Source organism: Pseudophryne corroboree, chromosome 9, assembly GCF_028390025.1.
Source record: "Pseudophryne corroboree isolate aPseCor3 chromosome 9, aPseCor3.hap2, whole genome shotgun sequence".
NCBI classification, from domain to species: domain Eukaryota; kingdom Metazoa; phylum Chordata; class Amphibia; order Anura; family Myobatrachidae; genus Pseudophryne; species Pseudophryne corroboree.
Genome location: NC_086452.1, coordinates 458,429,565 through 458,444,536, shown reverse-complemented (window position 1 = coordinate 458,444,536; position 14,972 = coordinate 458,429,565). Strand labels below are relative to the sequence as shown.

Genomic DNA, 14,972 nt, shown 5'->3' with positions numbered 1-14,972 from the left:
TGACTAGCTCGGATAACTCCCTGGCTTTCTCCTCCGGGAGAAACACCTTCTTTCTGGACTGTGTCCAGGATCATCCCTAGGAACAGAAGACAAGTCGTCGGAACCAGCTGCGATTTTGGAATATTGAGAATCCAATCGTGCTGCCGCAACACTACCTGAGGTAGTGCTACACCGATCTCCAACTGTTCCCTGGATCTCACCCTTATCAGGGAATCGTCCAAGTAAAGGATAACTAAAATTCCCTTCCTTCGAAGGAATATCATCATTACGGTCATTACTTCAGTAAAGATTCGGGGTGCCGTGGACCATCCCTACGGCAGCGTCTGAACTGATAGTGACAGTTCTGTACCATAACCTGAGATACCCTTGGTGAGAAGGGTAAATTTTGACATGAAGGTAAGCATCCTTGATGTCCCGAAACATCATGTAGTCCCCTTCTTCCAGGTTTGCAATCACTGCTCTGAGTGACTCAATTTTGAATTTGAACCTCTGTATGTAAGTGTTCAAAGATTTTAGATTTTAAAATCGGTCTCACCGAGCCGTCTGGCTTCGGTACCACAATAGTGTGGAATAATACCCCGTTCCCTGTTGCAGGAGGGGTACCTTAATTATCACCTGCTGGGAATACAGCTTGTGAATGGCTTCCAAAACTGCCTCCCTGTCAGCGGGAGACGTCGGTAAAACAGACTTTTGGAAACGGCGAGGGGAATACGTCTCGAATTCCAATTTGTACCCCTGAAATATTACCTGAAGGATCCAGGGGTCTACTTGCGAGTGAGCCCACTGCGCACTGAAATTCATTGAGAACGGGCCCCCACCGTGCCTGAACTTGTAAAGCCCTAGCGTCATACTGAGAGCTTGGCAGAGGCGGAAAAGGGTTTCTGTTCCTGGGAACTGGCTGATCTCTGCAGCCATTTTCCTCTCCCTCTGTCACGAGCAGAAAAGAGGAACCCTTTTGTCCGCTTGCCAACCAGGAGACTGCGCCTGATAATACGGCGTCTTATTTTGAGAGGCGACCTGGGGTACATCCCCCTTTTTTTTTTTTTTTTTAAGGCAATACTTCCAAATGCCGTTTGGAATCCGCATCACCTGACCACTTTACTGGTATAATTGGACAACGCACTTATACTTGATGCCAGTCGGCAAATATTCCGCTGTGCATCATGCATATATAGAAATGCATCTTTTAATTGCTCTATAGGCAATAATATACTGTCCTTATCTAGGATATCAAATTTCCAGTCAGGGAATCCGACCACGCCAACCCAGCACTGCACATCCAGGCTGAGGCGATTGCTGGTCGCAGTATAACACCAGTATGTGTGTAAATACATTTTAGGATACCCTCCTGCTTTCTATCAGCAGGATCCCTAAGGGCGGCCATCTCCAGAGAGGGTAGAGCCCTTGTTCTTACAAGCGTGTGAGCGCCTTATCCCCCCTAGGGGGTGTTTCCCAACGCACCCTAACCTCTGGCGGGAAAAGGTATACTGCCAATAACTTTTTAGAAATTATCAATTGTTATCGGGGGGAAACCCACGCATCATCACACACCTCATTTTATTTCTCAGATTCAGGAAAACTACAGGAAGTTTTTCCTCACCAAACATAATACCCCTTTTTTTGGTGGTATTTATATTATCAGAAGAGTGTAAACTTTTTCCATTGCCTCAATCATGCAATGTGTGGCCCTATTGGAAATCACGGTTGTCTCTTCACCGTCGACACAGGAGTCAGTATCCGTGTCGGCGTCTGTATCTGAGGTAACGGGCGCTTTAGAGCCCCTGTATGAGACGTCTGGACATGCACAAGCTGAGTAGCCGGCTGTCTCATGTCAACCACTGTCTTTTATACAAAGCTGACACTGTCACGCAATTTCAACAGTACATCCACTCAGGTGTCGACCCCCCAGGGGGTGACAACACTATTACAGACACTCTACTCCGTCTCCTCATCATTTTTCTCCTCATACATGTCGACACAAACGTACCGACACACAGCACACACACAGGGAATGCTCTGATAGAGGACAGGACCCCACTAGCCCTTTGGGGAGACAGAGGGAGAGTTTGCCAGCACACACCAGAGCGCTATATATATACAGGGATAACCTTATATAAGTGTTTTTCCCTTTATAGCTGCTGTATTGTTTATACTGCGCCTAATTTGTGCCCCCCTCTCTTTTTTAACCCCTTTCTGTAGTGTAGTGACTGCAGGGGAGAGCCAGGGAGCTTCCCTCCAACTGAGCTGTGAGGGAAAATGGCGCCAGTGTGCTGAGGAGATAGGCTCCACCCCTTTCTCGGCGTCCTTATCATCCGTTTTCTTGTATGTTTTGGCAGGGGTTAAATGCATCCATATAGCCCAGGAGTTATATGTGATGCATTTATTTTAGCCATAAAAGGTTTTCTATCGATTTATTGCGTCTCAGGGCGCTGCCCCCCCAGCGCCCTGCACCCTCAGTGACCGGAGTGTGAAGTGTGCTGAGAGCAATGGCGCACAGCTGCGGTGCTGTGCGCCTACCTTTATCTGAAGACAGGAAAGTCTTCTGCCGCCGATTTTTCCGGACCTCTTCGCTCTTCTGGCTCTGTAAGGGGGCCGGCGGCGCGGCTCCGGTGACCCATCCAGGCTGAACCTGTGATCGTCCCTCTGGAGCTAATGTCCAGTAGCCTAAGAAGCCCAATCCACTCTGCACGCAGGTGAGTTCGCTTCTTCTCCCCTTAGTCCCTCGATGCAGTGAGCCTGTTGCCAGCAGGTCTCACTGAAAATAATAAACCTAAACTAAAACTTTCACAAAGAGCTCAGGAGAGCCCCTAGTGTGCACCCTTCTCGTCGGGCACAGAAAATCTAACTGAGGCTTGGAGGAGGGTCATAGGGGGAGGAGCCAGTGCACACCAGGTGATCCTAAAGCTTTCTTTAGATGTGCCCTGTCTCCTGCGGAGCCGCTATTCCCCATGGTCCTTACGGAGTTCCCAGCATCCACTAGGACGTCAAGAGAAACAAAGACAAACATGAATTTCAAGATTTACGTTCAACCAAAAGTATCTCAGAGGACAATGCAAAGTGGCACTGCCACTAATGATGCGAGAACATAACTAGCCGAGACACCAAGATCCAACCATAAAAGCATGGCAATGATTATTTAGCAATAAAAATGGATTTACAAATACCCAAATCCTGCCCACATATATGAGTGATGAGGAGTCATACCTCTACATCTTCCTTATCCTCCTGTTTGGGGTCCTTGCTCCTGTAAGGCCTCAGTGTCTCCTGCCACCACTCTGGATCAATGCGGCGTTTGCGTGTCCCGGTCATCCACCCCGGATCATATCTCTGCGTCACATCTTTAACAGAGCCAGAATTGTCAAACCCCACCACATAAGTTACAGGTTTGGTGGCAGCCTTAAAGCACAACGGAGGCCGATTAATTGTCCCACGCACACAGTCCACACATACCCACCGCTCATCTTTCTCCAAATATACTTCCACCCACTGGTCGCTACCACTAGGTGGCGACAGTATCCCCTCTTCTTCGTCATCCGTGGAGATGATCTTGCCTCTCCCCTTAGGCTGCACCTTGTCATTTTTGGGGGTGCTCTTTGATTTAGGCTGTCCGTGAGCTACAGGGCTTTTTGCTGTTCCCTCGCCAGACTTTCTTCTGTTTCCCTTTAATAGGGGTGATACTTTTGTCACTTTTCTGTTAAATGACTTGTCTGAATCGCTGTCCGAGTAGGTGAATTCGGAATCACTGCTGCCGCTGCAACTCTCGCTTTCTTCCTTATACGTAACTTTTGAGGCCGCCTTTCTCCGAAGCTGGTTCTTTGGACGAGCTCTCCGCTTAGTGTCCTCATCACTCTCTACCTTAACACTCTTCTTATTGGCTACTTTCCTGGACGCAGCTGTATCTGCTAGTTTCCCTTCTTCGTCACTTTCCTCTGCAACGGCCTCTTCTTTCTTCACCGCTTTCTCTGCCTTCTGTTTTGGGTCTATTTTAGATTTGCCTTTGGGGGATTTCTGGGATTTGCGGGACTTTTTGGTGGTTTTGGAGAAGGACTTCTCTCTGGGACTGTGTTTTACCTGAAATAGGACATAAATATACACTGCATTAGCTGAGTGAGGGGAAACTAGCATTGAGCATTACATGTAACATCAGGACGGAACATTAAAATCTATCTAATGGTATTCATGTTTTTGTGTTTATGATTTTCTGTCACCTGGCAACTGACTTATCACAATCCTGCAAATACAGTGCTCTACTGAAAAAAATAAGAATTTACTTACCGATAATTCTATTTCTCATAGTCCGTAGTGGATGCTGGGAACTCCGTAAGGACCATGGGGAATAGCGGCTCCGCAGGAGACTGGGCACAAAAGTAAAAGCTTTAGGACTAGCTGGTGTGCACTGGCTCCTCCCCCTATGACCCTCCTCCAAGCCTCAGTTAGGATACTGTGCCCGGACGGGCGTACATAATAAGGAAGGATCTTGAATCCCGGGTAAGACTCATACCAGCCACACCAATCACACCGTACAACTTGTGATCTGAACCCAGTTAACAGTATGATAAACGTTGGAGCCTCTGAAAAGATGGCTCACAACAATAAACAACCCGATTTTTGTAACAATAACTATATACAAGTATTGCAGACAATCCGCACTTGGGATGGGCGCCCAGCATCCACTACGGACTATGAGAAATAGAATTATCGGTAAGTAAATTCTTATTTTCTCTGACGTCCTAGTGGATGCTGGGAACTCCGTAAGGACCATGGGGATTATACCAAAGCTCCCAAACGGGCGGGAGAGTGCGGATGACTCTGCAGCACCGAATGAGAGAACTCCAGGTCCTCCTCAGCTAGGGTATCGAATTTGTAAAATTTAGCAAACGTGTTTGCCCCTGACCAAGTAGCTGCTCGGCAAAGTTGTAAAGCCGAGACCCCTCGGGCAGCCGCCCAAGATGAGCCCACTTTCCTTGTGGAATGGGCTTTTACAGATTTTGGCTGTGGCAGGCCTGCCACAGAATGTGCAAGCTGAATTGTACTACAAATCCAACGAGCAATCGTCTGCTTAGAAGCAGGAGCACCCAGCTTGTTGGGTGCATACAGGATAAACAGCGAGTCAGATTTTCTGACTCCAGCCGTCCTGGAAACATATATTTTCAGGGCCCTGACTACGTCCAGCAACTTGGAGTCCTCCAAGTCCCTAGTAGCCGCAGGTACCACAATAGGCTGGTTCATGTAAAACGCTGAAACCACCTTAGGGAGAAATTGAGGGCGAGTCCTCAGTTCTGCCCTGTCTGAATGAAAAATTAGGTAAGGGCTTTTATATGATAAAGCCGCCAATTCTGAGACACGCCTGGCTGAAGCCAGGGCTAACAGCATGATCACTTTCCATGTGAGATATTTCAATTCCACAGTGGTGAGTGGTTCAAACCAATGTGATTTTAGGAGACTCAACACTACATTGAGATCCCAAGGTGCCACTGGAGGCACAAAAGGAGGCTGTATATGCAGTACCCCTTTGACAAACGTCTGAACTTCAGGCACTGAAGCCAGTTCTTTTTGGAAGAAGATTGACAGGGCCGAAATTTGAACCTTAATGGACCCTAATTTTAGGCCCATAGATAGTCCTGTTTGCAGGAAATGCAGGAAACGACCCAGTTGAAATTCCTCTGTAGGGGCCTTCTTGGCCTCACACCACGCAACATATTTCCGCCAAATGCGGTGATAATGTTTTGCGGTTACATCCTTTCTGGCCTTGACCAGGGTAGGGATGACTTCATCTGGAATGCCTTTTTCCTTCAGGATCCGGCGTTCAACCTCCATGCCGTCAAACGCAGCCGCGGTAAGTCTTGGAACAGACAAGGTCCCTGCTGGAGCAGGTCCTTTCTGAGGGGTAGAGGCCACGGGTCCTCCGTGAGCATCTCTTGAAGTACCGGGTACCAAGTCCTTCTTGGCCAATCCGGAGCCACGAGTATAGTTCTTACTCCTCTCCTTCTTATGATTCTCAGTACTTTGGGTATGAGAGGCAGAGGAGGGAACACATACACTGACTGGTACACCCACGGTGTTACCAGAGCGTCCACCGCTATTGCCTGAGGGTCCCTTGACCTGGCGCAATATCTGTCTAGTTTCTTGTTGAGACGAGACGCCATCATGTCCACCTTTGGTTTTTCCCAACGGTTTACAATCACGTAGAAGACTTCTGGGTGAAGTCCCCACTCCCCCGGGTGGAGGTCGTGTCTGCTGAGGAAGTCTGCTTCCCAGTTGTCCACTCCCGGAATGAACACCGCTGACAGTGCTGTCACATGATTTTCCGCCCAGCGAAGAATTCTTGCAGCTTCTGCCATTGCCCTCCTGCTTCTTGTGCCGCCCTGTCTGTTTACGTGGGCGACTGCCGTGATGTTGTCCGATTGGATCAAAACCGACTGACCCTGAAGCAGAGGCCTTGCTTGACTTAGGGCATTGTAAATTGCCCTTAGTTCCAGGATATTTATGTGAAGAGACGTTTCCATGCTTGACCACAAGCCCTGGAAATTTCTTCCCTGTGTGACTGCTCCCCAGCCTCTCAGGCTGGCATCCGTGGTCACCAGAATCCAGTCCTGAATGCCGAATCTGCGGCCCTCTAGAAGATGAGCACTCTGCAACCACCACAGGAGAGACACCCTTGTCCTTGGAGATAGGGTTATCCGCTGATGCATCTGAAGATGCGATCCGGACCATTTGTCCAGCAGATCCCACTGAAACGTTCTTGCATGGAATCTTCCGAATGGAATCGCTTCGTAAGAAGCCACCATCTTTCCCAGGACCCTTGTGCATTGATGCACTGACACTTGTCCTGGTTTCAGGAGGTTCCTGACTAGCTCGGATAACTCCCTGGCCTTCTCCTCCGGGAGAAACACCTTTTTCTGGACTGTGTCCAGAATCATCCCTAGGAACAGTAGACGTGTTGTTGGAATCAGCTGCGATTTTGGAATATTTAGAATCCACCCGTGCTGACGTAGCACCACCTGAGATAGTGCTACTCCGACCTCTAACTGTTCCCTGGACCTTGCCCTTATCAGGAGATCGTCCAAGTAAGGGATAATTAAGACGCCTTTTCTTCGAAGAAGAATCATCATTTCGGCCATTACCTTGGTAAAGACCCGTGGTGCCGTGGACAATCCAAACGGCAGCGTCTGAAACTGATAATGACAGTTCTGTACCACAAACCAGAGGTACCCTTGGTGAGAAGGGTAGATTGGGACATGGAGATAAGCATCTTTGATGTCCAGAGACACCATATAGTCCCCTTCTTCCAGGTTCGCTATCACTGCTCTGAGTGATTCCATCTTGAATTTGAACCTTTTTATGTAAGTGTTCAATGATTTCAGATTTAAAATCGGTCTCACCGAGCCGTCCGGCTTCGGTACCACAAACAGCGTGGAATAATACCCCTTTCCCTGCTGTAGGAGGGGTACCTTGATTATCACCTGCTGGGAATACAGCTTGTGAATAGCTTCCAATACTGCCTCCCTGTCGGAGGGAGACGTTGGTAGAGCAGACTTTAAGGAACCGGCGAGGGGGAGACGTCTCGAATTCCAATTTGTACCCCTGTGATACTACCTGCAGGATCCAGGGGTCCACTTGCGAGTGAGCCCCCTGCGCGCTGAAATTCTTGAGACGGCCCCCCACCGTGCCCGAGTCTGCTTGCAGAGCCCAAGCGTCATGCTGAGGACTTGGCAGAAGCGGGGGAGGGCTTCTGCTCCTGGGAAGAGGCTGCATGGTGCAGTCTTTTTCCCCTTCCTCTGCCCCAGGGCAGGAACGAGCGGCCTTTTTCCCTCTTTCCCTTATAGGGACGAAAGGACTGGGTTTGAAAAGACGGTGTCTTTTTCTGCTGAGAGGTGACCTGGGGTAAAAAGGTGGATTTTCCAGCCGTTGCTGTGGCCACCAGGTCCGATAGACCGACCCCAAATAACTCCTCCCCTTTATACGGCAATACTTCCATATGTCGTTTGGAATCCGCATCACCTGACCACTGTCGCGTCCATAACGTTCTTCTGGCAGAAATGGACATCGCACTTACTCTAGATGCCAGGGTGCAAATATCCCTCTGTGCATCTCGCATATATAGTAATGCATCCTTCAAATGCTCTATAGTTAATAATATACTGACCCTATCCAGGGTATCAATATTTTCAGTCAGGGAATCCGACCAAGCCACTCCAGCGCTGCACATCCAGGCTGAGGCGATCGCTGGTCGCAGTATAACACCGGTATGTGTGTATATACCTTTTAAGATATTTTCCAGCCTTCTATCAGCTGGTTCCTTGAGAGCGGCCGTATCAGGAGACGGTAACGCCACTTGTTTTGATAAGCGTGTGAGCGCCTTATCTACCCTAGGGGGTGTTTCCCAACGTGCCCTAACCTCTGGCGGGAAAGGGTATAGTGCCAATAATTTATTAGAAATCAGCAGTTTTTTATCGGGGGAAACCCACGCTTTATCACACACCTCATTTAATTCATCTGACTCAGGAAAAACCACTGGTAGTTTTTTCACACCCCACATAATACCCTTTTTTGTGGTACTTGTAGTGTCAGAAATGTTCAATGCCTCCTTCATTGCCGTGATCATGTAACGTGTGGCCCTACTGGACATTACGTTTGTCTCGTCACCGTCGACACTGGATTCAGTATCCGTGTCAGGGTCTGTGTCGACCATCTGAGGTAACGGGCGTTTTAGCGCCCCTGACGGTGTCTGAGACGCCTGAACAGGCACTAATTGATTTGTCGGCTGTCTCATGTCGTCAACAGTTTTTTGCAAAGTGCTGACATTGTCACGTAATTCTTTAATTACCACCATCCAGTCAGGTGTCGACTCCCTAGGGGGTGACATCACTAACACAGGCAATTGCTCTGCTTCCACATCATTTTCCTCCTCATACATGTCGACACAATCGTACCGACACCCAGCACACACACAGGGAATGCTCTGATAGAGGACAGGACCCCACTAGCCCTTTGGGGAGACAGAGGGAGAGTTTGCCAGCACACACCAGAGCGCTATATATATACAGGGATAACCTTATATAAGTGTTACTCCCTGTTATAGCTGCTGTATTTATATATTAGCTGCCAATAGTGCCCCCCTCTCTGTTTTACCCTGTTTCTGTAGTGCAGGACTGCAGGGGAGAGTCAGGGAGCCGTCCTTCCAGCGGAGCTGTGAAAGAAAATGGCGCTTGTGTGCTGAGGAGAAAGGCTCCGCCCCCTTCACGGCGGCCTTTTCTCCCGCTTTTTTCAGGAAACTGGCAGGGGATAAATGCATCCATATAGCCCAGGAGCTATATGTGATGCATTTTTTTTTAGCCATATAAGGTTTACATATCGTTTTTATTGCGTCTCAGGGCGCTCCCCCCCAGCGCCCTGCACCCTCAGTGACCGGAGTGTGAAGTGTGCTGAGAACAATGGCGCACAGCTGCAGTGCTGTGCGCTACCTTATTTGAAGACAGGAACGTCTTCTGCCGCCGCTTTCTCCGGACCTCTTCGCTCTTCTGGTTCTGTAAGGGGGCCGGCGGCGCGGCTCCGGGACCCATCCAGGCTGAACCTGTGATCGTCCCTCTGGAGCTAATGTCCAGTAGCCAAGAAGCCCAATCCACTCTGCAGTCAGGTGAGTTCGCTTCTTCTCCCCTTAGTCCCACGATGCAGTGAGCCTGTTGCCAGCAGGACTCACTGAAAATAAAAAACCTATTTAAACTTTTACTTCTAAGCAGCTCAGGAGAGCCACCTAGCTTGCACCCTTCTCGTTCGGGCACAAAAATCTAACTGAGGCTTGGAGGAGGGTCATAGGGGGAGGAGCCAGTGCACACCAGCTAGTCTAAAGCTTTTACTTTTTGTGCCCAGTCTCCTGCGGAGCCGCTATTCCCCATGGTCCTTACGGAGTTCCCAGCATCCACTAGGACGTCAGAGAAAGGTGGATTTTCCAGCCGTCGCCGTGGCCACCAGGTCTGATAGACCGACCCCAAATAACTCCTCCCCTTTATACAGCAAAACTTCCATATGCCGTTTTGAATCCGCATCACCTGACCACTGTCGTGTCCATAAACTTCTTCTGGCAGAAATGGACAACGCACTTACTCTTGATGCCAGGGTGCAAATATCCCTCTGTGCATCTCGCATATATAGTAATGCATCCTTTAAATGCTCTATAGTCAACAATATACTGTCCCTATCCAGGGTATCAATATTTTCAGTCAGGGAATCCGACCAAGCCACTCCAGCGCTGCACATCCAGGCTGAGGCGATTGCTGGTCGTAGTATAACACCAGTATGTGTGTATATACCTTTTAGGATATTTTCCAGCTTTCTATCAGCTGGTTCCTTGAGGGCGGCCGTATCAGGAGACGGTAACGCCACTTGGTTTGATAAGCGTGTGAGCGCCTTATCTACCCTAGGGGGTGTTTCCCAACGCGCCCTAACCTCTGGCGGGAAAGGGTATAATGCCAATAATTTATTAGAAATCAGCAGTTTTTTATCGGGGGAAACCCACGCTTTGTCACACACCTCATTTAATTCATCTGATTCAGGAAAAACTATGGGTAGTTTTTTCACACCCCACATAATACCCTTTTTTGTGGTACTTGTAGTATCAGAAATGTTCAAAGCCTCCTTCATTGCCGTGATCATGTAACGTGTGGCCCTACTGGACATTACGTTTGTCTCGTCACCGTCGACACTGGAGTCAGTATCCGTGTCTGGGTCTGTGTCGACCATCTGAGGTAACGGGCGCTTTAGAGCCCCTGACGGTGTTTGAGACGCCTGTACAGGTATTAACTGATTTGCCGGCTGTCTCATGTCGTCAACAGTTTTTTGCAAAGTGCTGACACTGTCACGTAATTCCTTCCATACGACCATCCAGTCAGGTGTCGACTCCCTAGGGGGTGACATCACTATTACAGGCAATTGCTCCGCCTCCACATCATTTTCCTCCTCATACATGTCGACACAATCGTACCGACACACAGCACACACACAGGGAATGCTCTGATAGAGGACAGGACCCCACGAGCCCTTTGGGGAGACAGAGGGAGAGTTTGCCAGCACACACCAGAGCGCTATATATATGCAGGGATAACCTTATATAAGTGTTTCTCCTTTAAAACTTTTACTCTAAGCAGCTCTGGAGAGCTACCTAGCATGCACCCTTCTCGGCCGGGCACAAAAATCTAACTGAGGCTTGGAGGAGGGTCATAGGGGGAGGAGCCAGTGCACACCAGCTAGTCCTAAAGCTTTTACTTTTGTGCCGAGTCTCCTGCGGAGCCGCTATTCCCCATGGTCCTTACGGAGTTCCCAGCATCCACTAGGACGTCAGAGAAATAGGGCTTTGGAGCCTCCTAATAATTTTAAAATCAGCGTTATTTCCTGAGAATATAGGGGGTCATTCCGACCCGTTCGCTCGCAGCGGTTCTTCGCTGCGGTGCGAACGGGTCCGGAATGCGCATTGCGCATGTGCGTTGTTGCCCGGCAACAGAGGTCGCCGGGCAACGACGCTAACAACGATGAAAGCGGTGTCAAAGTCAGAAAAATATCACGATGCACACTACCATATTTGCACCTCATACAGGTCCGCGCTGCGCATGCGTGCGCTCTCCCGTGCGTGCGCATTCCCGCTGTTACGTGCACCCGCAGGCGCATGGTATGCGCATTTACGGTAGAGTTTCTGTGTGCCCAGCGTGCGACTCAATCGTTACATATTTTAACTATATAATGTATTTTGTAGATCATGGTCCCCTTGATAGATTCTGAAAGTTTAGTTAATATAGCATGTTCATGGACAAAGAGATCCCTCTTTGTTTGATACGAAGGGTCAGACATGGGTCATACAGTGGTGTTTAGTATCCATCGGAAGAGTATTTAATTAGCAATATTCCGGTGTTGGTTTGAAGCAGATTAATCGCTCGTGCGAATAGTTATGGACATAAGAAGTTTATGTACATTTACTATTATTTGCACTTACTTATCCATGCGGCGGGAAACCCAGTTTCCCTCCCACCTGAGCAGTTGGAAATAGACACAGCCCACCTGTATGAATCAACCTATGACCTTTTGTTATAATGCGAAGACGAATTCCTGTGTCCAATGAACAATGAGATTGTAGGGACCATTGAATTGTATTGTGTGTGGGGCATACATAGACAAGCCGACCTGATCCAGCTCACTCTCTTCAACGGTTCTCATCACTGATAATCGGGAGCTGGATATTCAGAAAGGCGCATGCGATCGTTCCCTTTGTGCGTAAGTTTTCTCCGCAATCATATTGTCTTTATTGTTATTGTGAGCCATATCTCTCTCTCTCTCTCTCTCTCTCATTTTCCCTTAAACGTAATTGTATTGTATTGTATTTCCTGTGTAGTTATCTGGTTAGTTAGTCTATGTTATATTGTAGTGTATGACTTGTATTGTATTATTCTTTTTTCAAGTATAACATTCACATAAGGCGTTAGACCCTAAGCCCGGTATTGGTGTATTTCTTATAGTGTTAAGTATTCTCAGAGCGTCGGTGACGCTCGAACAGCTTTTAAGTTAATAAGGTTACACTGTGTTGCATCTACACTCTATCACTACACTAAGGTTTTCCTGTATAATACATTGTTCATGGTTTACATATAAAGGTTTAAATAAGAATTTACTTACCGATAATTCTATTTCTCGTAGTCCGTAGTGGATGCTGGGGACTCCGTCAGGACCATGGGGATTAGCGGCTCCGCAGGAGACAGGGCACAAAAATAAAGCTTTAGGATCAGGTGGTGTGCACTGGCTCCTCCCCCTATGACCCTCCTCCAAGCCTCAGTTAGGATACTGTGCCCGGACGAGCGTACACAATAAGGAAGGATCTTGAATCCCGGGTAAGACTCATACCAGCCACACCAATCACACCGTACAACTTGTGATCTGAACCCAGTTAACAGTATGACAAAACGTAGGAGCCTCTGAACAGACGGCTCACAACAATAACAACCCGATTTTTTTGTAACAATAACTATGTACAAGTATTGCAGACAATCCGCACTTGGGATGGGCGCCCAGCATCCACTACGGACTACGAGAAATAGAATTATCGGTAAGTAAATTCTTATTTTCTCTAACGTCCTAAGTGGATGCTGGGGACTCCGTCAGGACCATGGGGATTATACCAAAGCTCCCAAACGGGCGGGAGAGTGCGGATGACCCTGCAGCACCGAATGAGAGACTCCATGTCCTCCTCAGCCAGGGTATCAAATTTGTAGAATTTAGCAAACGTGTTTGCCCCTGACCAAGTAAATGCTCAGCAAAGTTGTAAAGCCGAGACCCCTCAGGCAGTCGCCCAAGATGAGCCCACTTCCTTGTGGAATGGGCTTTTTCTGATTTTGTCTGTGGCAAGCCTGCCACAGAATGAGCAAGCTGAATTGTACTACAAATCCAGCGAGCAATCGTCTGTTTAGAAGCAGGAGCACCCATCTTGTTGGGTGCATACAGGCTAAACAGCGAGTCAGATTTTCTGACTCCAGTCGTCCTGGAAACATATATTTTCAGGGCCCTGACAACGTCAAGTAACTTGGAGTCCTCCAAGTCCCTAGTAGCCGCAGGTACCACAATAGGTTGGTTCATGTGAAAAACAGAAAACACCTTAAGGAGAAATTGAGGACGAGTCCTCAATTCTGCCCTGTCAGAATGAAAAATTAAGTAAGGGCTTTTATATGATAAAGTCGCCCATTCTGACACACGCCTGGCTGAAGCCAGGGCTAATAGAATCTTCACCTTCCATGTGAAATATTTTAAGTCCACAGTGGTGAGTGGATCAAACCAATGTGACTTTAGGAAACTCAAAACAACATTGAGATCCCAAGGTGCCACTGGGGGCACAAAAGGAGGCTGTATATGCAGTACCCCTTTTACAAACGTCTGAACTTCAGGCACTGAAGCCAGTTCTTTCTGGAATAAATTTGCCAGGGTCGAAATTTGAACCTTAATGGACCCTAATTTTAGGCCCATAGACAGTCCTGTTTTCTGGAAATGTAGGAAACGACCCAGTTGGAATTCCTCTGTAGGGACCTTCTTGGCCTCACACCACGCAACATATTTTCGCCAATTGCGGTGAAAATGTTTTGCGGTTACATCCTTCCTGGCTTCGACCAGGGTAGGGATGACTTCATCTGGAATGCCCTTTCAGGATCCGGCGTTCAACTGCCATGCCGTCAAACGCAGCCGCGGTAAGTCTTGGAACAGACAAGGCCCCTGCTGGAGCAGGTCCTTTCTTAAAGGTAGAGGCCACGGTTCTTCCGTGAGAATCTCTTGAAATTCCGGGTACCAAGTCCTTCTTGACCCATCCGGAACCACGAGTATCGTTCTTACTCATCTCCTTGATTCTCAGTACTTTTGGTATGAGATGCATAGGAGGGAACACATACCATGACTGGTACACCCACAGCGTTACCAGAGCGTCCACCGCTATTGCCTGAGGGTCCCTTGACCTGGCGCAATATCTGTCTAGTTTTTTGTTCAGGCAGGACGCCATCATGTCCACCTTTGGTTTTTCCCAACGGTTTACAATCATGTGGAAGACTTCCCGCTGAAGTCCCCACTCTCCCGGGTGGAGGTTATGCTGAGGAAGTCTGCTTCCCAGTTTTCCACTCCCGGAATTAACACTGCTGAGAGTGTTATCACATGATTTTTCGCCCAGCGAAGAATCCTTGCAGTTTCTGCCATTTCCCTCCTGCTTCTTGTGCCGCCCTGTTTTCGTGGGCGACTGCCGTGATGTTGTCCCACTGGATCAATACCGGCTGACCTTGAAGCAGAGGTCTTGCTAAGCTTAGAGCCTTGTAAATTGGCCTTAGCTCCAGTATATTTATGTGGAGAGAAGTCTCCAGACTTGATCACACTCCCTGGAAATTTTTTCCTTGTGTGACTGCTCCCCAGCCACTCAGGCTGGCATCCGTGGTCACCAGGACCCAGTCCTGAATGCCGAA

At 48.4% G+C, this 14,972-nt stretch overlaps 1 protein-coding gene across 3 annotated transcripts in view; it reads right to left on the bottom strand.

Moving 5' to 3' along the window:
* XPC (XPC complex subunit, DNA damage recognition and repair factor) overlaps positions 1 to 14,972 on the bottom strand; it is a 68,761-nt gene that overhangs the window by 13,380 nt on the left and 40,409 nt on the right. For all 3 annotated transcript variants that reach the window (XM_063941256.1, XM_063941257.1, XM_063941258.1), the window contains one exon: positions 3,205 to 4,071. In XM_063941256.1, the coding sequence (XP_063797326.1) occupies positions 3,205 to 4,071 (867 nt within the window). The remainder of the gene's footprint in view (positions 1 to 3,204; positions 4,072 to 14,972) is intronic.